General features: G+C 41.0%; 1 protein-coding gene across 1 annotated transcript in view; it reads right to left on the bottom strand.

The window, feature by feature from the left end:
• Positions 1-8,429: 8,429 nt before the first annotated feature.
• The window catches only part of XYLT2 (xylosyltransferase 2), a 51,190-nt gene continuing 31,884 nt past the window's right edge, over positions 8,430-27,735 (bottom strand). The window contains exons 4-11 of the mRNA XM_014063561.2: positions 26,249-26,451; positions 24,363-24,443; positions 23,019-23,235; positions 19,530-19,706; positions 17,739-18,001; positions 16,537-16,732; positions 13,871-14,204; positions 8,430-9,788 (exon numbers count right to left, since the gene is read on the bottom strand). Coding sequence (XP_013919036.2) covers positions 9,466-9,788; positions 13,871-14,204; positions 16,537-16,732; positions 17,739-18,001; positions 19,530-19,706; positions 23,019-23,235; positions 24,363-24,443; positions 26,249-26,451 — 1,794 coding nt within the window. The 3' untranslated portion in view covers positions 8,430-9,465. The remainder of the gene's footprint in view (positions 9,789-13,870; positions 14,205-16,536; positions 16,733-17,738; positions 18,002-19,529; positions 19,707-23,018; positions 23,236-24,362; positions 24,444-26,248; positions 26,452-27,735) is intronic.

Raw genomic sequence — 27,735 nt, 5'->3', positions numbered from 1 at the left:
AATCTGGCTTCCCTATTGACTTTTGTTTGTCAGAAGGTCGCAAAAGGTGATCACAAGACCCTGGAACACTGCAACTGTCATAAATACATGCCAGTTGCCAAGCGTCTGAATTTGGATCACGTGACCATGGGATGCGGCAACGGTTGTACAAGTGAAAAATGGTCACAAGTCCATTTTTTCAATGCCGTTGTAACTTGGAACTAAACAAACTGCTGTATGTCAAGGACCCCCTGTACCAATGTGGTTTGTCACTGCATTTTGGAATGTTTCTCCAAGTTCCTAATCTAGTCTATAACTGTAGACCTGATTCTGTTCAACGGGCCTGGCCCAAGTGCTACTATTAGTAGGTTAATGGTCCAAACAGAACTATCCAAGTTCGGCATCTTCAATTTACTCAATAAATCAAATATTTATTGAGCATTCAGAACATTATAAATGTCTTCAGGTTTATTTATTTACAGAAAAATGATACCTTCCAGATTCTTCAGTAAGACAGCACAAAATGTTAGGTAATTTGGAAGACAAAGAAATGGGAAAGGGTTCCACCACAAAACCGCGTTCGACTAAAGGGCGCTCGACGAAACCGCGTAGCTGACGTCATCACAGCGCGACAACAGCGCGGAGAAAAAAGCACGCTGTAAACGCTAAACCTAAAATTAACCTCTAAACCTAAACCTAACCCCCCTAAACCTAATCCTAAACCTAACCCTAACCCTTAACCTAACCCTAAACCTAACCCTTAACCTAATCCTAACCCTTAACCTAACCCTAACCCTTAACCTAACTCTAAACCTAACCCTAAAGCTAACCCTAAAGCTAACCCTAAAGCTAACCCTTACCTTAACTTGAATCGGCTTGCTTTCAAAGCGCTATTTAAAGCACCCTTCTTTCTCCGCGCTCGCTGTTGTCGCCCTGTTGATGACGTCAGCGACGCGGTTTCGTCGGGCGCGCTTTAGTCGAGCACGGTTTTGTCGTGCCATGATGGGAAAGGGCAGCTGCAAAGCACAACATAGTGGAGAAATTAAATTGTGTGTGTGTATAGATATGTACAGAGATTGCAAATTAATATAATATAATATAATATAATATAATATAATATAATATAATATAATATAATATAATATAATATAATATAATATAATATAATATAATATAATATAATGATATGATATGATATGATATGATATGATATGATATGATATGATATATTTATTGGACTGGATGAAAGGAACATTGTTAACATTTCCTAGACTTTGTTCTTAGTAAGGAAATCTAGCTTGCTTATTGAAGTGAGTCAATACTACATCTTGGTGCTTCCTGTTCTTTGCTCATAGCAGAGAAGCATAATACAAAGGCATAAGAACAGCCTGGCAACGCAAACAACTCTCCATTCTTTTGCTTTATAAGGAAAATATTGTACTAGCTAATAAAGTAGTGTTCTCTTTATATATATATTCCCAATTTGGTGAAAACAGGCTGATACAAACTGTTTGTGTCAGCCTGTTTTCCCCAAGCTGGGACTATGCTACTTGTTGCTTAACTACTATTGTAGTTTAGTACACCCACATAAATTACTATCTACCTCATCCAAAGGTCCAGACTGAATTGAGATCCAAGATCTCAATTACACTGAGCTTGATAGATCAAAGGTCTAAATTTACATAAGGCAAGTTGAACTTAGTCTGAATGTTATCAACGTCAGAAGCATTCAGATAAGAGGGGGAGGAAAGGTTACAGCAATACTGTGATAACAAAGTTATGGATGCTGACCACGAATAGCTCATACTGGCAGGAGCACTACGTTTACAAGACCTACAAAGGCAGGGCAGCTGAAGAGAATAGAAGATAATGACTTGAAAAAAACAGTGGAACCTAGTAGATAGGAGGCACAAACAGAGAAGGAAAAAGTCTAATTACATTCTCTAATGAACTCTAATCAGCTTTGGTTGCCACCATGTTGCCACCAAGATATTGACACCCCAGAAAGAGTACAGGAAGAAGCAACAAAGATGATTAAGGGATTGGATGCAAAACCATAAATAAGTTTTGTGGAATTGGATATGTCTAGTTTAATGAAAAGAAGTACTAGGGGTAACATGATAACAGTGTTCTAATAACTAAGGGGTTGCCACAAAGAAGACGGGGGTGGGTTGGTTTCCAACCTATTCTCCAAAGCACCTGAAGGGAGGACAAGAGGCAATGGATGGAAACTAATCAAGGAGAGAACCAACCTAGAACTAAGGAGAAATTTCCTGATAGTGAGAACAATTAATCAATGGAATGACTTGCCTCCAGAAGTCATGAATGTTCCAATACTGGAAGTTTTAAAGAATAGATTGGACAACAATTTGTCTCAAGTGGTATAGAGTTTCCTGCCTGAGCAGGGGTTGAACTAGAAGACTTCCGAGGCCCCTTCCAATTCTGTTATTCTGTAGTCTGTATTCAATTCTTTGATTTGACATATGAGGATCCATTTACTAGTTGAACTGTGATTTCTCAATTTAGAAGTATGGCTTCTAATATTTGCCTTTATAACCCCAAAAAAGTTGTATTTGTAACCCAAGATGTTAAACTAATTAGTGATTGCAATATTTAAGAACCTCATAGTCCATCATCACGACAATCATAATGATGCAACCATTACATTACAAAAAATGCTGCTATATATGACATAGTGAGGAGACAAACGTCTTCTTTCTGCAAATTATTCAGGGCATCAATCTGGTTGCAGGTTCCATCAGGCCATATAAACACACATTTCATATAATTATATATCTGATCTTCCCTATACAAATGCATGAAATAATTTTAAGACATATTTTCTACTTTTCCTTCAGTGTTAAAAATGGCGACCAGCTAGTATAAACATCTGACAACGAATTGTAATTCTGTGCCATGAAAAATTAATTTACCAGCATATTTTACAAACACTTTAAGCTGGAAATAAGTTAAAAAGCAAAGCTAGAAATTGAGTTTGGTCAATATTATACCTAGCTAATACCCTCAATATCATACAATATTATCCTGGAATAAACTAAGCAGGGACAAACATTACCTATTTAGATGTAGAATTTAACACTGTATTTTCATAAATATATTTTCTTTTAGAATTAAATTTTTATTGCAGAGGATACATGTAAAAAAAAAGGCAAAAAGAGTAAGGGAAATTGATACAGAATACCGAGTAACAGAACTTGGAGTCCAAACCCCTGCCCCAGTGGGAGACCCTATACCTAAAGAAAATCCTCTTGGAGTCCAGGTTAGTGTACATGACATCTATTTGATTTTATAGAAAAGGACTTCTTAGACTATTAAAAAAACATCTCAACTCATTGGCTGGCTCTATATATTACCATGATTTCCTGATAGCTAAGGCCGCCATTGACTGATATTTGACAGCTAAGCATGACTATGTCATTTTCTTGACCAAAAAAGTAAGAATGAATGAATGAAGGAATATGCCACTGTTTTCCTGGGATATTATTTTGACTTGCAAACCCAGATTATAGTTCCGGTATTCCACATTCATATGAGATCCTAACAAATAATCCAGCTAGATTTCAAGATCCGTCACAATCAGCTAATAGATCACAATTGCTGCCATTCTTCAATTGGGTCAGCTCTAAATTGTGGTTTTCAAACTGCAGCAACTGGGTTTGCTTAATAAACTCAAGTCCGATCTAAACAAAGTCATTGTCAGTATGGGCAATTTTACAGATTGAATGAATAAATATGAAGCTATGGAAGACTAGTCATTCTTTTGCATCTTTGTTTCCAAATGAAAGAATCTTTTAGTCCTACTATTTCAAAAGTCTCCATGCAGTTATTTCATTTTTCCCCTCAATAGATTTGTTTTAGTTTATTTTATGGAGATAAAATTGTCAGGGGCAAGAAGGAAAGAAAAGGTGGGACACTTTCAAGTTGACGGTGATGCTTGGAATCCATGTTCCTCTCTACCACTCTTCCCAGCTGCCCAAAGTTTCCATTCATGAAGGAACTGCAACTGCAAGTGAAGACTCTAGTATCTGCAAACACTTCTAGTAGGTTGTCTATGAAGATTCTCAGTCATCCAAGTCATGATTGTCCCAAAGGTACTTTTTCAAGAGGCAACTGGACTTTCTGGTTTTCTTTTGAAGACGTTCTGAAGCTCAGAACTGAAGAAACTTCTTGGATGAGAAGCGAAACGTCTTCAAAGTAAAACCAGAAAGTCCAGTTGTCTCTTGAAAAAGCACCTTTGGGACTTCTAGTAGAAGTTTGCAGGCAATGAACCAATGAAAGGGAGCACTGATGTTCCTTGCCGTATGAAGGATCCAGTACAGAGGCACACTGTGATCAAATTCAAGCATTGGATCTTCACAACATCCACTGAAACCATCCCAGGCATGGATCTGAGAGGACTCTTGCTATAATATACCCTAAGAAACAAAACCATTTGAGTTAACAGCCAGAACTCTCGCAACACATCACAGAACAACACAGAACAATTTAAAGGCTCGAGCACACACACAGCAAATGAAGGCTACAAACCCAGCCCTGTTTTTAACATTCCATCCCCCTTTCCATACAATCAGCCAGCCAATGAAAATAAATCTCCCCGATGCTGTTTCAAAGTCTACTTACTGAATGGTTTGAACAATGCCATATTTATTCAATCAGCTCTCATTATGTTCATTAAAAAGAACGTGATAATATCAAAAGGTAGAAAGCCTCGGCGGAATGTATGATAGTAAAAGGGGGGATGGTGAGCTTAATCACACCTGACAGCTCTATACCAGCTTTTATGCAAGTGGCCTTTAAGCACTCCACAAAGATTAGTTCATTCGTCTCCTTTGCAATGGGATGATAATGAACTCATTCAGACTCTGCAAACACTGTAGCTTTGCAATCCAGCAAAGACCCCCTTCAAATTATTGATATGCTCTTATCAACAGATTCTACAAATACTTCATTTTCTGCATTGCTCTCCACTGGCATAATTATGAACTTTGATTTTATTTGGCATCCAATATAAGCAATTGCTGCTTTAATTATCCCAAATCCCATCCCAAGTCTGCTTACTCGCAACAACTGAAGGTACGGTATGTAATAAAATTAAAAACAGAAGCTGCGATCCATCCGAATTTGACTGCTAAAAACTTTGCTCAAATTTAGCCACAATGCTGATAAAATCATCTTGCCCATAACCATGAGAATTAAAAACTTAAAAAAGAGGAAAGCACAGAATCTTTTTTGAAATCAGCTTGTGTCAAATGCAGAGGTGGGCTGCTGCTGGTTCGGACCAGTTCAACTGTACCGGTAGTTCTGACCACCGGCTGTGCCCGCCCACCCACCCTGGCGCTATCCCATCCTATATTTCTCTCTCTCTCTGGCTTGCTCGCCCCACCCATGCAGCCCAGGTGATTTCCACACATCACCCGCTCTACTCACTGTGGCTGCCCAAGGTGGTGTGCAGAAAGCTACGTGCATCAAATTTCGCCATCTGTTTGAAGCCATACAGAGGCATTGAAAGCATGCACGCTCACATTTTCAGCTCTGCACTAAGCAAACTGGTTGTTAAATTATATGAACTATCTGATCAAATGGTTCCATACAATGTGCACTCCAGAATCTTGCTTTAGACAAAATTAATTTTTGAATAAGAATATACGATCGTCCCCAAAGGTGCTTTTTCAAGAGGCAACTGGCCTTTCTGGTTTTTCTTTGAAGATGTTTCGCTTCTCATCCAAGAAGCTTCTTCAGCTGCAAATCAACTCTCTTTGGATGAGAAGCGAAACGTCTTCAAAGAAAAACCAGAAAGGCCAGTTGCCTCTTGGGAAAAAAAAGCATCTTTGGGACAACCATGTCCTGGATGACTGAGAATCTCCGTAGATATTTAGGAATATATAATGAGCAGATAATGTGGAAGAATTATATATTTTCAAAACATCTGATCTAGCCTAATGAATTTAACTACAGTATGTTATTTAGGACTTAGCGGGTCATCTAAATCTTACAAAATAATCCAGGTTTGTAAATAAAATGCAAATTGAGAGTGACTTGTTTAATTGGCATAATTTACTAAACAAGTTAATATTTCAATCTTCCTCAGCCTAGCATCTTTCAAATATGGACATTACTTCTCAAAGTTCACAGCTATTTTGGTGATTCTTCAAAATCCAGAGACGTGAAGTCCATTCATCTGGAGGTAGCAAAATTGCAGAGGATTGGATTACCTGTTTAAAGATGATTAAATTAGGACTACTGGATCTGGACTGCAAAAATATGGACAATCATTCATTGGCAGCACAGATTACAAGAAAACTATAGTATTCTGAGTGTGAATATCCAGGTTTTAAAAACTATATCATGTATTTGGGGATCTTAATTAAATAAAGTTAGTAAACTGTATGGACAACTCAGAGAAGAGAAGGAAAGAGTGGCATATCCCGTCCTCCTTCTAGAGGCACAAAGTTTGTCTGGTGTTCAGAGTTTAAGCTGGTAACAGACAATGGGTACTAGATCAATTCTTCCTTCCAGCAAAGGTGATAGGAATTTTAGGAAGCCACTTTTTAGCCTCTGGAATACAGTCTCCTTTTTCCTGGTCTCCCAGTGTTAGCCTTCTAATAATACCCTTATTAAAGCAGGTTGTTTTGCTACTGATCCCCACCCTTCCCGCAGGACACAATCTGATATTTCTTGAGTGAGTCAAGGAAATCAACTGCAAGAATTCACACACTTCACACTGTAGAGATATAGATATATTTGTGTTGCATATATAAGACAACTTTACATAATGCTCTGACACCACATTTTTTAGCACTCGTTCTTTGGAAAGGGTTGCCACTGACGCTCTGCCTAGTTATTCCTCTTAGCACAGTACACGGAAGAGACTTTGTGAGTCCCTCTTCCAGGTTGAGGTACTACTCTTTCCCCAGCCCCACGGTCTATGCTACGTGGGGTGGAAATGATCCCAACCAATTGTGTTGTTGTTCTGCCATACCTCATCAACAAGCATTTCCATGTGCTTTGTTTCTTCTTACATCAGTGCAGACCTTAAAACGGAAGGGTATTTTAAAAACCAGACAACCCCGGTCATCTACACTTTTTGATCCAGGAAGTTAACCACTTGCCGGTTTTGAAAAGCTTGGACCAAAACCCGAGTCCTTTAAAAACCTTTCTGAAGTTGCTTCAGAACCTCAGCTGGAGATGGAGAATGGGGGGATAGACCCGTTCTAAAATCCCTTTTCACAGGCACCATTAACTCCACTCTATATGAAATCATTTCAGCACCCATGTTGCTCTCCCAAAGGCAGACTACAGCTTCCATCATTCTTAACCCCTGGCCATGTTAGCAGTGTCTTATGAAAGCTGGAACTCAACAATTTGGGAAAATATCGGCTCTCCACCCCCGATCAGAATATTCTGATATGGCACATATTAAAAATATTCCAAAGAATAATTTCTTTTCTTAATACTTCCCCCCACTTCCCCCCACTAACCATTAGGAAAAGACAAGCTCAGACACTGCTGTCCCCAGTTCAACTGGGGATGGTTCACTTGGTTTTCTGGGATGTGTCTGAAAGAGCAGATCAGACTAAGAAATATGTTTAGACATTGGACAACATTCAGTACAGAACAGAATCATTCTCTGAGGATGGGAAATCTGTTTTTGGCTGAAGGAGCTACAGGTCTTAAAGGGATAGCTTTTCCAGAGTGAGGACATGTAAACGCGTGTAGGATGCAGTACTGTCTGAACCCGACAAGCTGAAGTGTTAATGGAAAATTAAGGAAAGGTGAAACAACACAGAAGTAACCGTGGAAAGTATGAGAGGAAACAGGTTAGGGGAATCCAAGGGAGGTAAAAGGAGATAGCAGATGCCCAGTAATCCATTGAAAAGAGGTAAATGGAAAGATATATAATGCTTTGCTTCAGATGGCTTGAGGCCCTTTAGAAAGAACGCCATTAGCCTAGCTCAGGGATCCTCAAACATGGCAACGTTAAGGCTTGTGGACTTCAACTCCCAGAATTCTCCAGCCAGCTCTGCTCTGCTGGTTGGAGAATTCTGGGAGTTGAAGTCCACAAGCCTTAAAGTTGCCAGGTTTGAAGACCTCTGGCCTAGCTGTACCAATACATAGCCATAGCCGGAATTCATACTGAAAGAGGGAGGACAGCTGAGGCGGTAAGGCTCACAACAAGCATTAGTGGGTACATTGGATTTGGCACCGTGGCACAACATAAGCGCGAACGTCAAAATCGCGGCGATAAAATCGCGGCGCTAAAGCCGCGACGTCATCACCGCGCGTCATCACCACCGCGACAACAGTGCGGCAACAGAAGGGCGCTTTAAAACGGCGCCGCGGCAGAAAGCCGACTTCATTTAAGGTAAGCGTTAGGATTAGGTTTAGGGGTTTGTTTTAGGGTTTGTTTTAGGGTTAGGTTTAGCGTTAGGGTTAGGTTTAGGGTTAGGTTTAGGGTACTGAGTGCTTGGGAATGCGCGATTTTGCCCTCCGCGATTATGTCATCGCGGTAGGGTCGCGTTTTTCCTTAGCGCTTAGAACGCCGCGAATTAGTCTTCACGCTTATGTCTTCGCGCAGAAGGGCTTTGCGGATTTGTGGTGGAACCTTTTGGCACCACTGGCAGTTCCATTAAAAGGGGAGCTTGGCACATTGGCCAGAAAGGCCCAGCTCCTGTTTTGCTTGTAAGGCTAGAAAGGGGAGCTTATTTCCATTTGGTTGCCCCCCCCTCCAAGAAGAAAACAAAAACTTTCAAATCTTAGCAGCAAGATCCAACCACCCAGCACGCCTAGGAGGGCACTCAATTTTGTCTTATACCCTATAAAACATCAAGACAACAGGTAGGAGAAGAGAATGGAAACACTGACGCAGAAGAGGGGGAGAGGTAAGATGACTGTGGTCTATATTGCACTTTTGTCTTTTATATACACATGCACTTTTATAAAAAAAATAAGGAAAAAAAATAAGAACCAAAAGGATGGAGGAAGAAGATAGAAAACAGGTCTGTCAAGCAGCTGTATTCCTCAACTCCATCCTGTCATTTCCCAGAATGCTTTGCCAGCAACCATTTGGGAACAGTGAGTCCTGATTTTGCAGAGCATACTCCATGATTGATGAGGCCCCCGCTGGCCGAGGTGCGGATTGAACCGGGGAGCTAAGAGTCAAATCTGTCAGCCAAGCAACGTTTCCATTGCTCCGGTTTATAAATATGTTGCTCCTCTTTCTTCCTTGCCTTCGCTTCTTTCCAACAAATCCTGAGAATGATGGTGGGGAATTCTGCTCTGCCGCATTTTGCACCACTAGGTTTCTGTCCTCGTGTTTGTCCCATGTGACAAGGCGCCTTTTCACAGGCTGAAGTCATAAAGAGTTTTCCCTGCAGAGAGGAGGCGTTCATATCCCCCACCCCCACCCCATGCCTTCCATGGGGTGATGCTTCCTTGATCCCAAGAATGTGCTGCCGGCTGCCCCTGCTACCTCAGCCGTCCATCAGGCTTGATGGTCCCCAGTTCTGATTTGGGGTCTGGGGACAGTGAACTCCAAGAGGTTTGGTTACAAAGCTCCAAGGGCGAGCAGCTAGAAGGACTCGCCATACAGAGTCCAGCTACCGACCAGAAACTGCTGATGCTGCTGTCTGTCCAGTTTTCTAGAGCATGGCCAAAGAGCTGTGCGTGCTGCTGGGAAGCTCGCCCCATTTCGTCTAAATGGGGAAGGTTCAAGATCCCAGCCAAGCCCTGGAAATTCTGCTCCATGTACTCATTCCGTGGAGGGCCAGCATGGAGCCACTTGCCATCATCTGAGACAGAACACAGAAAGAGAGGAGATAAGCAAGACAAAGGGCTCCTATAAATCTGCCCATATTTTAGGTACATATGTATTTATTTACATGTATTTTTATTTATATGCCATCCCCAAATAGCAAACACTAATCATACAGGTAGTCCTTGACTTACGACCACAGCTGACTTCAAAATTTCTGTTCCTAAACAAGGCTGTTGTTAAGTGAATTTTGCCCCAATTCACCTTTCTTGCTACAGTCATTAAATGAATCGCTGCAATAGTTAAGTTAGTAAAACAATTGGTAAGTGAATTTGGCTTCCCCATTGACTCTGCTTGTGAGAAGGTTGCAAAAGCTGATCACCTGATGATGGGACACTGCAACTGTCATAAATATGAACCAGTTGACAAGCATCCAAATTCTTTCATGTGACCATAGGGATGCTGCAATGGTTCTTAAGTATGAAAAATGGTCATTAGCCAATTTTTTTCTCTCAGTACCATTGAAACTTCAAATGGTCACTAAATGAATGGTTGCAAGTCAAGGGCCATCTGTAGTAGGCTAGAAGCAAGGTAATAACCTGGAGTAACTTCTGACTCTTCCGCCAATGGTTCAACCTCAGAACAGTCATGAAGAATTCCATGATAGAACATTGAATACAATTCTACTAGAACCAATTCAAGTGATGATCTTGAATCCCTTCCGTGCCATGCCCTTATTACTGGTGACCCTTGGACAATATAACTGCCTGCCAAAGGATGGAACTGAAGGGGAGGGGGAAGCCCTCCTCCCCTTTCCTCTTTAACACCATTATTTTATCACAGTCATTGGAGAAGGGAAGGCATATTATCAATCAGACTGACTAGAAGAAATTTAAACAAGAGGTTTAACTCCCTTTTAGTAACTTTGGCTACAATAAACAAATCTTGTCAGTCGGACTCTGCTTAACTCCTTCCCCCTTTATACTCACGTGAATTAGGGGCATATCTGTCACTTGCACATATCTTCTTGCTTTGAACTTAAACCAGGTGCCCCTCCCCCTGTTACTTTGATATAATAGACCTGGCCTATAATGGATTTGGCTTTTCTCACTCACGATCATCTTCTTTACTTTCTACCCACATCTACTTCACCCATCATTCTGAATTTAAACTTGCACCGCTTTTTTGAGGCTAAGGATATTCCCCCCCCAATCACAGACGATATAGCCAATCTCTGCAAGGAGCTGGACACCTGCATTGGGAAACCAGGCATGTAAAATAGTATCCTGCTAACGCAAATGACTCAGGAGATGCCTCCTTTCTCCAATTGCCATTACCAAGTGTTTTGTAACAGTTTCAAAACCATATATATAAATTCCAGGAGATTTATAGTAGTAAACTTAAAAATATGGGAATCAACCATTTCAATGAAAAATCTGACAATAAATATGAATGAGTAGAACTTGGTATCCCGTCTATATTGAGTCAACCAAAACCATACAAGTCACCCAGCAAAAAAAACCCAATTAAATGATGCAGTCTTCATTGCCTGAGAAATATTAGTTGGAAGGGAGCAAGTATAGCCCCAGAAGTAGGGTATCCAAATCCTGGGAGCCAATATGGAGAAGTCTGCAGGAACAGGACTATAATTAGGTATGTCTAGTTTAAGAGAAAGAAGGACTAGGGGAGACATGATAGCAGTGTTCCAATATGTCAGGGGTTGCCACAAAGAAGAGGGAATCAAACTATTCTCCAAGGCACCTGAGTGTAGAACAAGAAGCAATGGGTGGAAACTAATTAAGGAGAGAAGCAACTTAGAACTGAGGAGAAATTTCCTGACAGTTAGAACAATTAATCAGTGGAACAGAAGTTGCCTCCAAAGGTTGTGAATGCCCCAACACTGCAAGTCTTTAAGAAGATGTTGGATATCCATTTGTCTGAAACAGTATAGGGTTTCCTGCCTAGGCAGGGGGTTGGACTAGAAGACCTCCAAGGTCCCTTCCAACTCTGCTATTGTATTGTATTATTGTAAGTCTTCCCTCCACACGCGTACATGTGAATCGGGCACATTCTACTTACAGGAAACAGTTCCTGAAATATTTTGGAATCAAACTATGTAGGGTTTTAAAGTTTAATTTTTTAATTATAGTTTCTCAGTCTTTTTGAAAGGCAGGAGATTGGCAACACAGAAAATTTGTATTTTGTACTGATCTAGAATTAAATGTTCCTCTAAATCAAGCCCCATATATTTTCAAAGCTATGATGTGTACCCTACACATCAGGAGAAAGATCATGGCTGCTGTGGTTCAAAAGCAATTTTTGTGGAATAGTGTTTGTGCAATTAAACTTCTGAGGTTGCTGTACATAGTCAGAGTTGCAAATATCCATGGTTAGGACTTGCACTATTGCTATTTTGACAAAGGTCATATTTACATAATGTCCTCTTCCTCCTGAAAAAGGGATTTAATGTAAAACTCTGACAACAACACAGGACAAAAGAGCGATGGAAATTACAGTTACGTTTCAAGGAATCATAAAAGACTAAGTCACAAATGTAATATGTGTATAAATCAGGGGCCCTTAAAACACATCATACATGCATGCATGCACATACACCGGATACAGCTTCATCTACTACCAATAAACTGCTGATGTGCTGAATTCGTACCAATAATGGATACTGGATATGGGCTAATAAATTCTGCATTAATCCAGAGAGTCAGGTGCTCTTAGTCAGGAAGCAGATGGAATCAGGAAACTGTTTTCAGCCTGTCTTGGATGTTGAAAAATCAGATAGCTAATCTGGATTCAACTTTTCATTTTATTTATTAAATTTACTAGCTGGATACCCATTCTTCAGGATGAAAATATGTGATTGAGCTATGTTGGAGAAATTTGGTTCACATTCTGTTGGCTCAGTGTGGTCGGTGATTGAAACACATAAGGGAATATTGCTCCTGCCACCTTGAGTCTGGAAGCAGTTCCATAGGTGGAAGGTGTAGACATTTTGGTGAGATACCAACGTTTAGTACTGTAAGGAGCCCCAGGCCACTCCTGAGTGAAGGAGTGGAACGTCTGCCAGTTTGAATTGAGTAACGGAATGTGAGGCAACTGGCAGTTGGAACAGAGTTCTTTTCAGGTGGGGAGGGGAAGTAGAATTCCTTGGCACCAGAGCTGTAAATCTATATATATATACTGTATCAGAAATATTAATGATCTGATGATCATTTAGAAAAATCCTCTGGATGGGTTACATGTGGAAATTCAGCTGCAGCCAGCAATGCTTCTGCTCAACTTGGGCGCTCATTTGTGACCACCTCTAATGACATCAGAGAAGGCCAGAGTGATATACACCTTAATTGTATCCAGATTTGATTATTGTAACCCATTCTACTTGGGTTTCCTTCTAAATAAGCTTTATTAACTGCAATTAGTCCAGAATCCAGCCATTTGCTTACTAAACTAGTCTTAAATTGATCATTGTTGTAGAATTCTAATACACATCAAAGTGTTGGTGATGGCCCATTAGAACGGCAGGCCTAAAACTGGATTACCTTTAGAAATTCCTTGTCCCATAATAGTTTATCCATACAGGGTCCTTTGATGGAGGAGTCCTTCTCTGTATCTCATAATGGAAGTATGATTAGTGGAACAAGAAGGATCTTCTGACTGACCTCAGTTTAACTATGGAACTGTGTCTCACAGAATTGGTACCTTCTTGGGTTGTTCTCTGTTCAAGGGCTTCTTATTTTGGAAGATGCTTGTTCCCCAGGCAGAGTACTTATTCCTTGATAAATTTAACTGTTGTGCCTGCCTTTTTTGTAACTTCTGTTTTCCCACCTTTGGTTTTTCTTTTCAACACACTCAATTATGCATAAGCCTTAACCTTTCCTTTTTTGAAATTAAATTTGTTTGCTGCCAATCTCACCACAAGGCGACTCTTGTTCGGAGTGAGCCACACGCACAAGTAAAGTGGGATCTCTCTCTAATACACACATACACACGCACATAGACAATCACACACACACAGAGTGGATGGAGATCTCTTTTGTTAGCTGAAATGTTCTGAGTTTGCAACACCTTATTTGTTTCCAGACACTCTCACTTTAGGCCACATACCTTTCCGGAGAGGCTGCTTGTGATTGAAGGTCTGGGGGGCCACTAGGAATTGGCTCTCTCCCAGGGGTTCCCAGAAATGGAAAAGGCGGATAGTCCAGGCACCTGGGCGGAGGGGCCGGTTGAGAGGTGGCTTGTACTGTGTGTACTCTGCGTCTGCATCTACTGTGATATCATAGGACGTGGCAATGATATAGCTGGGGTCAATCCAAACTACGGTGGCTGTGAGGTTGGGTCCCCGTGCCCATTTCTGCATAGCCACTGGTTCATCGAAAGGCCCGATCAGGCCACCAAAATTCCGGAAGATCCTCTCTTTGGGGTCCCAGTCAGTACCTACCTATAAGAGTGGACAGAAAAGAGGCATTTGCAATGGGGAAGAGGACTCACCCACAGCATGGGAATCATGCTCTTCAATAGGCAAGAAGCACTTAGAACATTTATAACGTTTCATTGAGTAGGCACTTGGAAAAAATACAAGTAGTCCTCAAATTACAACCACAATTGAGCCCAACATTTCTGTTGCTAAGCGACACCCTTGTTAAGTGAGTTTTGCCCCTTTTTACGACTTTTCTTGCCACAGTTGTTAAGTGAATCACTGCAGTTAATCAAGCAATAGGTACATTTGTCTTCCTCATTGACTTTACTTGTTAGAAGTTTCCGAAAGGTGATTACATGATCCCGGGACACTGCAACCGTCATAACTATGAGTCAGTTGCCAAGTGTCTGAATTTTGAATATATGACCGTGGAAATGCTGCAGCAGTCGTTTAAGTATGAAAAATGCTCATAAGGCACTTTTTTTTAGTGCTGCTGTAACTGTGAATGGCAACTAAACACACTGTTGTAAGTTGAGGACTACTTGTATTCCTACACAAAGGTGAACTACATTGCCATATGCATTTTTATTCCACATTCTGTTAGAAAAAATTCCTTTCTTCTGTAAGGAAGAAAAAGATTTAGAATCTTTAGAAGACTTTCTTCATTCAGCGATCCACAAGAGGACTCACATTTCTCTGGAAATACTCCACATGGGGAGCACTAATAAGGAAATTCAGTCTGGGTTGACACCATCTTTTTTAAGATGATCCATCTGGATGGAAAGATTCACACATCATAAAGATAAAAGTGTCCCCTTTCTACTTGTGTTTGACTTTAGGGGACAATGCTTAACTCTCTATCTTAGCCGAGGGAGACAACATTGTCTGAAGACATTTCTGTGGTCATGTGGCCAGCATGACTATACGCTGAGTCACATGGAATAGTGTTACCTACCTACTGAAGTATTTATCTACTCATGTGCATTGGAACTGCTAGTTGGGCAGTGTTCTGACCCAGGCTTCCTTAAAAAGCAAGAAGCAGAGTTTTGATCCCGGCAAAACCCCTTTTATTTACATGACTGCGCATTCCTTTCATTCACAGTCAGCAAGGTTTAGCAAACAGTCTTTCAGAGGAATGCTTATCAACACGAACTTTATCTAGTTTGGAGAGCTGCCAAATAGCTAGTTTCCAAATGCAGGGCAAGGCAAAACTTGGCACAGAGTCTCTTATAATCACAAACAGAACTTTCCACTCTTGAAACGACCAAAGGAAGAAATTGTTTCCTGCAAAAGCCCACTCCCCGTTCACTCCTTTGTTTCGTATGGGAGGGGCCAATCACCTCCAAGTGGCTTTACTCCTAAGTCAATCCTGCTTTCTTAGTTGTTCTTGTCTGCTTTGTGCATGCACACACTGGGAACAGGCTCCAGCTGTTCCTCTGCCTCACTGTTGTTTAGCTCCCTCTCTGCTTCTGATGCAGAGCCCTCGTCTGAGCTTTCCTCAGCCCTCAGGACTGGCCCATGTTCCTCCCCAACCTCCTCACTATCCGACTCTGCTGCCAGCTCTACTGGCCACTGGTGGGCCACAACAGGCAGGAGCTGGGGCCAGAAATAGGAACTTACCTAATCGTGCAGCACTTGGGACTTAAACCCAGGCTGTCAACTTTCCAGCAGACAAGCTCAGTGTCTTTAACCGCTACGCTGTGCCCCCTCACCCATCATACCACCCTATTAATTATATTACACACCTCACAGCCACATAGAACAGAATCATGAAAAAGTGATGTTTTGCAGTTGCAGAGAAAGCTATTTCAGTTGTATTCAATTCCTATTTCTACACTCTTGCCTTTGGGCTTTTCTTCACAGATCACATTCTCAACCACATAATTCTTTTCTTGCCCAAGTATTCCTGAATGACCTTATTTTGAATGGAGGAGGTCATCTTTTCTTTTGCCTCATACTTTTCATAAGTTTCATACAGCTCAGGGAGTAAAGACTAATCTCTGTCTCCACTCGCTGGTATACTGGATATCAGTCAGGAATAGACAGAATTGTTGGAAGAAGCTGCGAAATACTGAAGAAAGCACTCCTCATATAACAGAAATGCAGATCAAGTGAAATTGTTATCTATTGTTGAGACAGTGCTGGCTCAGCAATAGCAACTTCATGCGCAGTCACCGACTACCATGATTTCCTTAAGGAGTTGAATTAATTATTGCATCTTCTAGATGTCAGCTGCATATTGATAAAATGTGTGTGTGTGGAGAAAGGAGGATACATTGATTGAAGCAGAGAGAACATTTTGATTAATTAAAGCCAGGAGAGAACCACAGAATAGCTAAAAGAGGAATCCCACCTCAAGATTCTGCAAACGGTTGGCCGATTTGCCACTAGCCGCTAATTTGAGAGTCCCACGGGGCATCATCCATATTTCTAGAGACTCCACCTGTTGAGTTGCAGAATTCTGAACTTCTTGAGTCACCAAGTAGCCCTGGAAATGGTCGTCATAAAAATACAAGTGGACGCTGGATGGGAAGCCCTGTGGCTCAAACCTAGAAAAACAGGATAACAATTTCAATAATATTAATCATAGTAGTAGTAATAGCAATAGTAATAACAGCCCTGACTAGCACTTCCAAATTGTCAGAACATTTCATATACATAATTAGGAACAGCTTTTAAATGTTCATTCTTGTTATCCTTCATACTGCAGATGGGAAAACTGAGACAGGCAGAGAAATTGCTTCCTTTGGCCCACCTAAACAGTAGAGATCCAACCCACCAACTTCCAGATTCGAAACTCACAACAATATCTTATATGTTCTGAATCCCAATGGAGTTCAATGAGTTTATTCTCCACTGAGGTTTTAGTCCTTTAGCCAGTCTAAAAGATGAGTTCTCAAACCAACATGGTAGTTCTTAACATCAAAGACACATTCAGACACATCTACATCTATGAGCCATCTATAGACTATTTCAAGATCAAGGAGACCTATCAGAATAACACTGTTTTATTAATTTGATCTTGTCTTTTTCCATTAGCTGAAGGTGGTATCCATCATGGTTACTTCCTCTTCCAAGGTTATCCTCACAACAATTCATCTCCTAAGTAAGATGCATAGTGAATAACTCAACCAAAGTCAGTGAGTTTCCACAGCTAAAGGAATATTTGAATTTGAGTTGTCCGGATCTTTGTTCAAAATTATAACTACTATTTACTTTAAGCATCCAATGCCACTGAAAAAAGTGAAGTTATTTTATGTCAGTAAGTCCACCATCCCATCTTAAATATCCCAAATGGCAGCAATCTCTACATGCAGAAGCAGAACTTGGATTGCCAGTTTGTAAAACCTTACATCCCATGAGGGTTGGTCTTTCTCCAAGGGTAAAGCACCCCATCCCTGTAGCAAGAAGGGTGATCTGAAGGATCAGGAAGTAAATTCTCAAGCAGGATAGGACATGCCTTTTCCCCTCAGGCTAAATGACCAATGGCCCAGAATTCCAGACCAAGCTCTCCCACCTCAAAGCAACCCAGGCTCTATCACACGCTCGCGGTACCTGCATGGCCTGTCTTTTTTCTGGGTTGGCGCAGAGGTCAGTTTCTGTAGCCCCAGCCTGGAGAAGGATGTGTACACAGTCAGGGTGACGTCGCTGAACCCACTCAGCCCATCCACATGGTCATAGACACTCTCCCAATAGGCCTTGAGGGCTGGCGTGTTAGGTGGGTAGTTACCATAGAGATGAGTGTCCAAGATTTCCAGCACTTCCTGGTTGATGGTGGACTCAAACTTCCTGGCAAAAAATGTAGGTCTGGAGAGTTGCTGAAAAGAAAAAGACATTTGGAAAATGGGACGGAGAGAGAAGCAGAGGGAAGAGTTTCATAACATGATTCAATGCTAGATCTGTAGCACTAAACTTACCAGAAAGCAGTGTGCGCTTGGAATCTAAAACTTTCCAATATAATAATTGTTCTACAATATGTCTTGCAAAATCCTGGAAATTAACTATAGCTCCTGAACCCACATACTTGCATATGAAAATGAATTAGTACCACTTTGAAAATTAACTTATTTTTGCCAACAGATCTTTGATAATAATAAACATGGTTATTAGTTATGAACTATTGGTATATAAAACTTCAGGATAAGACAAAAGTATACATGGATGAAATATGTATCATGATAATTATTTTGGACTTTGTCTTTAGTCTTAACTTAGAAATGTAGAAAATTGTCATTTTCGAGTCTGCCCTTTGACTTTGTTTTCTTTTTAATTAATTAATTATTATTTAATTATTATTATTTTTAATTTTTGTCAGATGATGGACATGTGTGTATCTCATGCATGTTTAAACTCACTTATTGATGATTGGCCCACTTGGTTCCAAGCTTCCACTGCTCTATCTGTGAAGTAATACGTTCTAAAATTACCTTTGAACTTCCCTCCTGCCAGTTTGAGGTAATGCCCTCGTGTTTTTGATTTTTGTTTAATATTAAAAATGCTGTCTAATGCTTATTGCGTTTTATTTGCTTTTCCAAGAGGAGAATGGGAGAAAGACCACCAGCAGAGGACTTAAGGAATGAAAATCTTTTGATTTCATCCCAGTGCAAAAGAGTTCACTGCCTAACGCTAACTATGTAAAAATGAAATAAAAGGCTAAGAGGCAACATCTTATTCCATGTTACAGTTGGGGCGGGACTGAGGAGCTACTGCTGTTCATCAAAGAGGAGGTGGGTAACTCAACCTGGCTAACCTTGACTGAAGTTCAAAATGAAGTAGAGTTGAAGCTGGCTGGTATTTTGATGATGGGAGAGTATTAAGGTATTCCGAGGTGTGAGCTAAATTGGAAAGTCAGAAAAATACACCTGAAGAAAGCAACGGCAAATGATTTCAATACTCCTACTATGAAAACTGTGTAGATCAGTGGTGGGTTCTGGACCCCGTCGCAACCAATATGCTGCGCATGAGGCTGGGCATCCTAGTCAGGTGCGTGCAGGCACTGCATGCTGCACACGTGTGCGCAAATGGCCGGTCGCACTATAAACAGCTATGGAACGCTGGTGGGCAGGTGGGCCAAACAAGCCACTGTGCCGGTACAGTGGCCGCTCCTCCCGGCTACTACCGGTACAGTTGTACTGGGCCTTACTCCCCGGAACCCACCACTGGTATGGATGAATTGATAAAAGTCTGCAGGAGTTGAGTTTGACTTCAGAGCATATTTTTGTTATTGTTACACTATTTTGCCTGCACTGAGCTACTAAGGTTTGTGCAAATGAAACAAAGGACAAATAATTTCCTGAGAGCAGAAATAAAGTTACATTACACCAAAAATGGAAATGTCTGAGGTACCTGCAGTCTCAAGAAGTCCTGTGGTTTGAAGTCATTTGGGGAACATCCGCACCAATCAACTATGTGCTTATATTGGCACTTGCAGCCCAGCTTGCGGTTCCAGTTTGTCACCCGGAGGTTGTTGTCTACCAAGGTGTCACAGGCATGGCTGTTCTCCAAGACAGTGTGGAAAAAGGACTGTAGGAGGAGAAGCATCATGAGAAACACAGCTCCACCCAGGCAGAAATTACCATGGTCCACATGCCAACAAGACAGTCATTCTAAACTTGGAACTTTATTTAAAGGGCAGGTTCAAGAGGACTTCACATTCTGAAAAATGCTTCCTCACTCTGGAAAAGCCACATGCTGCAGAAGGAACCTCAAATGGAGGGGACTGAATTGTTATTATTATCTCTTTTATTCATTAAACATGAAACTCAGTCAACTGAACATTCAAAAATGTATCACAAATACCACTGACTGGTGCTAATGGTTGATATGGGTTGCTGCCAGCTGCCATCCTAGGTATCTACCAAGTATCTTCTTAAAATATATGATGATACGAGCAGTGCATTTTTCTGCAGTTCTGCTGGTGTTATTGTGGGAAGCAATAATTCTTGATGTGTTTTGTAAAATTCTTGGACATGGTACCAAGTGCCCCAAGGACAATAGGTATCACTGTTACATGTTTCATCCATAGCCGTGTAGTTTTGATGGCCAGGTCGCGATATTTCGTAATTTTTTCCAGTTCTTTTTCTTTGGTGTCTCCTGGTACAGCGATATCAATAAACTGTACTCTTTGGCCCTCGACAATCGTGCTATCTGGCATGTTGTGTTCCAAATTATCATCATCATCATTATTATTAGGTTAATCTTTGGTGAGATTCACAGCCTCTGGAGCTGCTTGGTAACTCAACAGCTTGAGTACTAACCAAGGACCTAGGAACTATTAAGGTAATGTCGGAGGATATAAGCTGTTCCAAGTAGGGTGTTGTTGTTGTTGTTGTTGTTATTATTATACTTTATTCATTAAACATGAAACTCAGTCAACAAAACATTCAAAAATGTATCACAAATACCATTGACTGGTGTTAATGATTGATACAGGTTGCTGCCAGCGTCCTAGGTATCAACCAAGTACCTTCTTAAAATATAAGATGTTCTGAGTAGCAGTTTTTTGCAGTTCTGCTGATGTTATTGCAGGAAGGTGCAATTTGTTGATGTATCTTATAAAATTCTTCGACATGGTACCAAGTGCCCCAATGACAATGGGTATCACTGTTATATGTTTCATCCATAGCCGTGTAGTTTTGATGGCCAGGTCATGGTAGTTTGTGATTTTTTTCTACTTCTTTTTCTTCAACTCTGGCATCTCCTGGTACAGCTATATCAATAAACTGTAGGATGATGATGATGAGGATGACGACGACAACAACAACAGTCGACCATTTGATCAGTGGGTGCAGCAAAATTTCACAAATTAACTACCTACAATGCCATGACCAAGTTGCTAAGATCATTCACTGGAATTGTGCCAGAAGTTTGGATTCGAGTACAGCAAAAAAAACACTGGGAACATCAGGTTGAGAAGGTTCTAGAGAATGAAAAACTCAAGATCTTGTGGGATTTCAGAATTCAGACTGACAGGCACTTGGCCTACAACACATCTGACATAACAATAGTTGAAAAGAAAAAAGTTTGGTTCATTGTCATTGCAATACCTGGTGATGCGCGAATTGAAGATAAGCAGCAAGAAAAAAATCACAAAGTACCGGGCCTTGCAAATTGAAGTTGAGCGACTGTGGAAAAAGAAATTGTGTGTTGTTCTGATTGTAATTGGAGCCCTTGGAGCAATACCCAAAGGGCTACCTCGCTATTTGGAAATTCTACATTTATCAGACTTGAACATTTTGACTCTACAAAAAATCACCCTTCTTGGGACAGCTTATATCCTCTGACGTTACCTTAACAGTTCCTAGGTCCTTGATTAGGACTCAAGCTGTTGAGCTACCAACCAGCTCCAGAGTCTGTGAATCTCACTAAAGATTTATCTAATAATAATAATAGAAACAAATGAACCAGCCAGTCATCTGACACTTAGCCTGATTTCTCCATCAGTTAGCAGATATTTGCATTGACTTTTTACTGTAATTATTTTGCAAGTGGTTGAGAGCTGTGGCCAAAATAACAGGACAATGATACTATCAGCAATTTCCTCAAAGAAGGATCTACCTGGATCTCATGCCTCACCTTCTGCAGTTATAAAGTCCGGTGAGGAATCCATGGATGGTTTCTTCACTCATTAGAAAAGTAAAGTGAGGAGCATATAAAAAAACCCAACTTATTTCTCAACTTTACACATAAAAGTCAACATCTTAAAAAACAAAACAAAAACAAATCTGCTTTTTGTCCTCCAAACACCTCCTAGGAATTTTTATTACTAATAACTTCATCATGGTATCGACATGGGAGCAGTCACAATATGGACATCTCCCCCCCCCCCCCCAGCATTCAGTACTGGCACCTGTGCAAGGCAGGTGCAAAGAAATATCAAACTGCTGTAGTTAGAAAGATCCTCGTTCAGCAGTATTTGTTCTATCTTAGCACATCTGGATCAGAAGCAGATCTGTTTAATCCATCATCAATGCCAAATTACGTCTGTCAGAGTCCAAAATTACTTGGGAGTGTGCAATATTTGGTTCTGCTTTTCATAATGGCTGTTGTTTCTTCTAGCTAAGCAATAAATTCTTTTTTAGAAAGGGAAGGAATGTTATTAGAATTAGAATAACAGAGTTGGAAGGGACTTCGAAGGTTTTCTAATCCAACCTCCTGCTTAAGCAGGAAACCCTACACCACTTCAGACAAATGGATATCCAACATCTTCTTAAAACATCCAGTGTTGGAGCATTCACAACTTCTGGAGGCAAGTTGTTCCATTGATTAATTGTTCTAACTGTCAGAAAATTTCTCCTCAGTTCTAAGTTGCTTCTCTCCTTGATTAGTTTCCACCCATTGCTTCTTGTCCTATCCCCAGGTGCTTTGGAGAATAACTTGACTCCCTCTCCTTTGTGGCAGCTCCTGAGATATTAAAACACTGCTATGTCTCCCCTAGTCCTTCTTTTCATCAAACTAGACATACCCAATTCCTGCCACCGTTCTTCAAATGTTTTAGTCTCTAGTCCCCTAATCATCTTTTTTGCTTTTCTCTGCACTCTTTCTAGCGTCTCCACATCTTTTTTACATCATGATGACCAAAACTGGATGCAGTATTCCAAGTGTGGCCTTTCCAAGACATTAGAAAGTGCTATTAACACTTCACGTGATCTTGATTCTATTCCTATTAGAAACCTGATTTATTTCCTTACTTTCATAAATTTGGATAATATCAGTTACACGGCAGCCTAGTACTCATCCTATTATTGGTTCTTTAGGAACAAAGTTTCCATCCTATACAAAAATACTACCCATTCACTACAGTCACTCTGAAGCCTCTACAACTGATGGACCTACCTCTGCTGGGAGAAGTGTGTATGTGTAGAACTGTTGCAGCTGGGAGACCAATTGATCACTGGTGTACACCACGTATTCCACAAAACTGCGCGTTAGGGCAAACCAGTCTGAGCCCCCATCTACCACGATACCCTCCGGGATCTGCCGTTCACCCAGTCGCCACATATGTGTGTCGCATTCATGGAAAAGTCTGTCTAGGCCCTGCTTCTTGATGAACCTAAGCGGAGATGAATGCCTCAGATTCACTAGGAAGCAACGGGGAATTTTAGGGATTAAGTTTCAAACAAGGAGAGTTCTAGAACACAACACTTTGAAAACGTTGGATTCTATAGCCTGAAAGTTCCAGGCAATTGGCATAATCATAGCGGTTCACAGCCTTTCGATCTTTCAGCTTAAATTTTGGAAATTGGATTGTTTGTAAGATTTCAGATTGGTCTGAATAACCTTTGAAGGCTTCAAAAGCTGCCCACACTACAAGTTGTAAGAGTTTCTTTTGACAGCATTTAAAGAACAAATGAAGCCAGTTGTGGAAGATGCTGAAATATCTTTAAAAAATAAATAAATACTGGGAGTAGAAATTACATGGTGAACATATGATTTTTGGCCCAACAACAACAGACTCCTATAAATCAGAGCCTTTAATAAAAAAATAGCTCCAAAGCTTTCCACATTTTTGAATGTTTTTCTTTTTTATAATTATGAAGTTTGGAGTTCTTTTTGAAGACACAGTTGGATAAAAAAACAAAAAGACAGCAAAGAAAAATGCTATTATTTGTAAATGGAATTCAGATATATGTTTCAATTATATTCGGTTTCAGATGAATAAAACAACAGAATCTATTCAACTTCCACAAACTTGCCCTACGACAGGAATGTAATATGACTGCACCAATGGCATTTTATTAGCCTTTCATTTGTTTAGCTACTCATTTCTTCTCTCTTTTTATACGTAGCACTTAATAGCAAAAAATCTCTAGCTGACAAAGATATGCTAAAAAAAGAACATTTAAAAATTATAGTCATAAAATCTAAATAGAAGATAAAAAATAGCTGCATGGGGTAAAATGAAAACAAGGTTAACAGCAGTGGAAAAGGTTTCTATGCATTTCAAATGTTCATAAATATTCAAAGAACAATAGACAACTAAAAGATAGTATAATGAATATTAGAAAGTCTATCTGGGTCTGAAAAGATAAAACAGAAGTTGCCAGGTGATCTAGGCAGGGTATTTAAAACTTGGCACCACAGCAAGGAATATCCTCTGACCAATAGCAATTTATCTGAGATTGTGGGCTTTTTGGTCATTTTTAATGTGTTTCCCAATGCCAAAGCTTTTCAAATTACCTAGCATTATCTCGTCCATGAGACTTCAAAAAATTCTTGTCCCGATATTTTGATAGGAATGTCACCAGCTCCTCATTGGTCCTGCAGGGGGCAGCACATCAAAAGGAAGAATTAGAAAAAGCAGAAAACTGACAGACTAGTAAGCTTTCTGGAAAAGGCAACCTGATGTACCTCCAAATGTTTTGGATTACAGAACCCACCATCCTTTGCCAATACTTTGGCTGGATGGGACATGTGACAGTCCAACACACCTTCAAACTTTAGTCATGATCAGCAGAGAGGAAGAATGAACTTCCAACCTTTACACATTTTTGAAGCTCTGAAAAAGACCGGATATAAAACTCTACCCATATTACTGGAAATTATATTTTGTCGGGATTCTCATTGTACAAAGAATAGCAATAGCAATAGCAGTTAGACTTATATACCGCTTCATAGGGCTTTCAGCCCTCTCTAAGCAGTTTACAGAGTCAGCATATTGCCCCCAACAACAATCCGGGTCCTCATTTTACCCACCTCGGAAGGATGAAAGGCTGAGTCAACCCTGAGCCAGTGAGATTTGAACAGCCGAACTGCAGAACTGCAGTCAGCTGAAGTAGCCTGCAGTGCTGCATTTAACCACTGCGCCACCTCGGCTCTCAAAGAATCTTGTTTATACACTTGCACACAGATTAGAAATCATTAAATTAAGAAAATCATTATTAATATTTTCAACAATAGAAGAGGAAATGCAGCTCCAAGCAGTTTATCAGGGACATGAACTGGTTCCTGGATAGACAAATGCTATAACAAATTTATTTAAAGGGGAAATGTTTTTGAGGTTATAGAACAATTCTTCGGAAAAGGAGAATTTGCACCTATCAAATGCATAGTAAACAAGCCTAAACTTTAAGGCAATTCTTTCCAATTTGGGTGTCCTCCAAATGTGTGAAACCTTCCTAGTATGATGGCACAGCTTCTATCCCCAATTTCTTTTACAAAGGTTTCTGCACGACTGTCATACTCTGAGAAGAATCAGATTAAGGCTGATCTTGAGGACAAGAAAGCAAAAGAAAAAGATGGATGGGAGACAAGAAAGAAACAAGGAAGAGCAGGCAGAGAATAGATGCAAACAGAGCAAAATTAATATGTTCTCATCTATGCCGATTTTCAATTAACCACAGCCAGTATGTTTCCCAACTTTCCTTTTAGTACTGTTTCCCCAAAAATAAGCCCTCTCTGGATAATAAACCCAATCAGACTTTTAAGTGAATCCGCTAAAATAAGCCCTCCCCAGAAAATAAGCCCTCCCCAAAAATATTGCAACACAGAAGCCCTGAGGTGACCACGCTCACCGCCTCTTGCACCTCAAAAATAATAAGAAAATAAGGCCAAGTGCTTATTTCGGGGGCCAAAAGAAAATAAGACCCTGTCTTATTTTTGGGGAAACACAGTAGTCATTTTCCTTGTCTCCTGTATCTTCCAAACAACAGTTATCTAGTTATTGAGTGGCTTTGGCAAAAAAACCAGGACCAAATCACTCATGTCTACGGAGATTCTCAATTCCCAAATCATGATAATCCCAAAGGTCCTTTTTCAAAAGGCAACTGGACTTTGATTTTTTTTCTTAGAAAATGTTTCACTTCTCATCCAAGAAGGTTCTTGAGTTCTAACTCCAGTCACTCAACACCAAAACTTCTGAGATGCTATGGCCTCTTGGTACTCTGAAGTTCCCTCTTATTTTCCTACCTGCATTTCTGCATTAAACTGGGATGGGTGGGGAGAAGGAGAACCCCCTGATCCCTTCCATTCAAACCATCCCAGCTTGTCTCATATGATTTCAATGTTCACAGGTCAGCAGCAGAACCCTCTGCTGCCTGCTAGACTTTTTCCTTCTCCCCACCTACCTGGTGGGGTAGTCGGTGGCGCTCAAATTGATGAAATAGTCCCAGGCCCAATCTGTCACCTCCAGCAGGTCCTTCATGCTGCACAGGTACATCTTCAGCAAGCTGGCCCCACCCCAGATTGTGACCATGCGCCAAGGGGTAACCAAGATGTTAGGGTAATGCTGGGCCAGATTCATCACTTCACGGTGCAGGTATGTAGAACGCTGCAGGGGAGAGGAAATTGAATGCCAGAGCTTAGGATACCATGAAGATCACCCCACTCCTTTTGACTCCTTCTTTCCTAGGAAGGTGACAGTAGTGGTAGTGCAAATGTGTAAGGAAGCTCCAGCAAGTTCTGGGGTGTGGCACAGAGACTTACCTCCCTGGTATTGTAATTTATTTTATTGTTTTAACCATTGCACTTATTTTTCCCCAGATAGGTATAAAGTCTGGAGTTTTTGATTTTTATATTTTTCTTATTCCGATAGTTGCTTGCAATCCTGTTTATGTAAGTTGCCTAGAGTTACCTGAGTGATTGAAGTCATGAATGGATGGATGGGTAGAAATAAATACAGAAATGCTGGCTTTGGCAGAAATTTCACATGTCAGATTTCATTTGCAAGATGCAGAATAAGAAAGTTGGAAGGGACCTTAGAGGTCTTCTAGTCCAACCCCCTGTTCAAGCAGGAAACCCTGTACCATTTCAGACAAATGGTTGGCCAGTCTCTTCCTGAAAGCCTCCAGTGATGGAGCACCCACAACCTCTGGAGGCAAGTTGTTCCACTGATTAATTGTTCTCACTGTCAGGAAATTTCTCCTTAGTTCTAGGTTGGTTCTTGCCTTGATTAGTTTCCACTCATTATTATTATTATTAAGATTTATAGGCCGCCCTTTTCCCTGAGGGGACTCAGGGCGGCTTACAATCACAAGGGAGGGGGGTGCAGTATCAAAAGACAAAACAAAATGTGAACAAAGGAAAAATAATAAAACACAACTTTCGTTCAGCAATCAACACTCGGGCGGGTAAATTGGAAACCTATCCCCAGGCCTGCTGGGAGAGCAAGATCTTGAGGGCTGCGCGGAAGGTCTGGATGGTGGTGAGGGTACGGATCTCGACGGGGAGATCGTTCCACAGGGTCGGAGCTGCAACAGAAAAGGCCCTCCTCCGTGTAGTCGCCAGTCGACATTGACTGGCGGATGGGATTCGGAGGAGGCCCAGTCTGTGCAATCTAATTGGTCGAAGGGAGGTAATCGGCAGAAGGCGGTCTCTCAAGTACCCAGATCCTCTACCATGGAGTGCTTTAAAGGTGGTCATCAGTACCCTGAAGCGCACCCGGAGACCGACAGGTAGCCAGTGCAGCTCGCGGAGGACGGGTGTAACGTGGGCGAACCGCGGTGCGCCCACTATCACTCGCGCGGCTGCATTCTGGACTAACTGCAGTCGCCGGATGCACTTCAAGGGCAACCCCATGTAGAGCCCATTGCAGTATTCCAGCCTAGAGATCACA

This window comes from Thamnophis sirtalis, unplaced genomic scaffold (genome assembly GCF_051295495.1).
Source record: "Thamnophis sirtalis isolate CommonGarterSnake01/CBP01778 unplaced genomic scaffold, rThaSir2_p1.2 scaffold_3, whole genome shotgun sequence".
NCBI lineage: Eukaryota > Metazoa > Chordata > Lepidosauria > Squamata > Natricidae > Thamnophis > Thamnophis sirtalis.
Note: the sequence above shows the minus strand (reverse complement) of the source record. Positions and strands in the feature narration are given on the sequence as shown.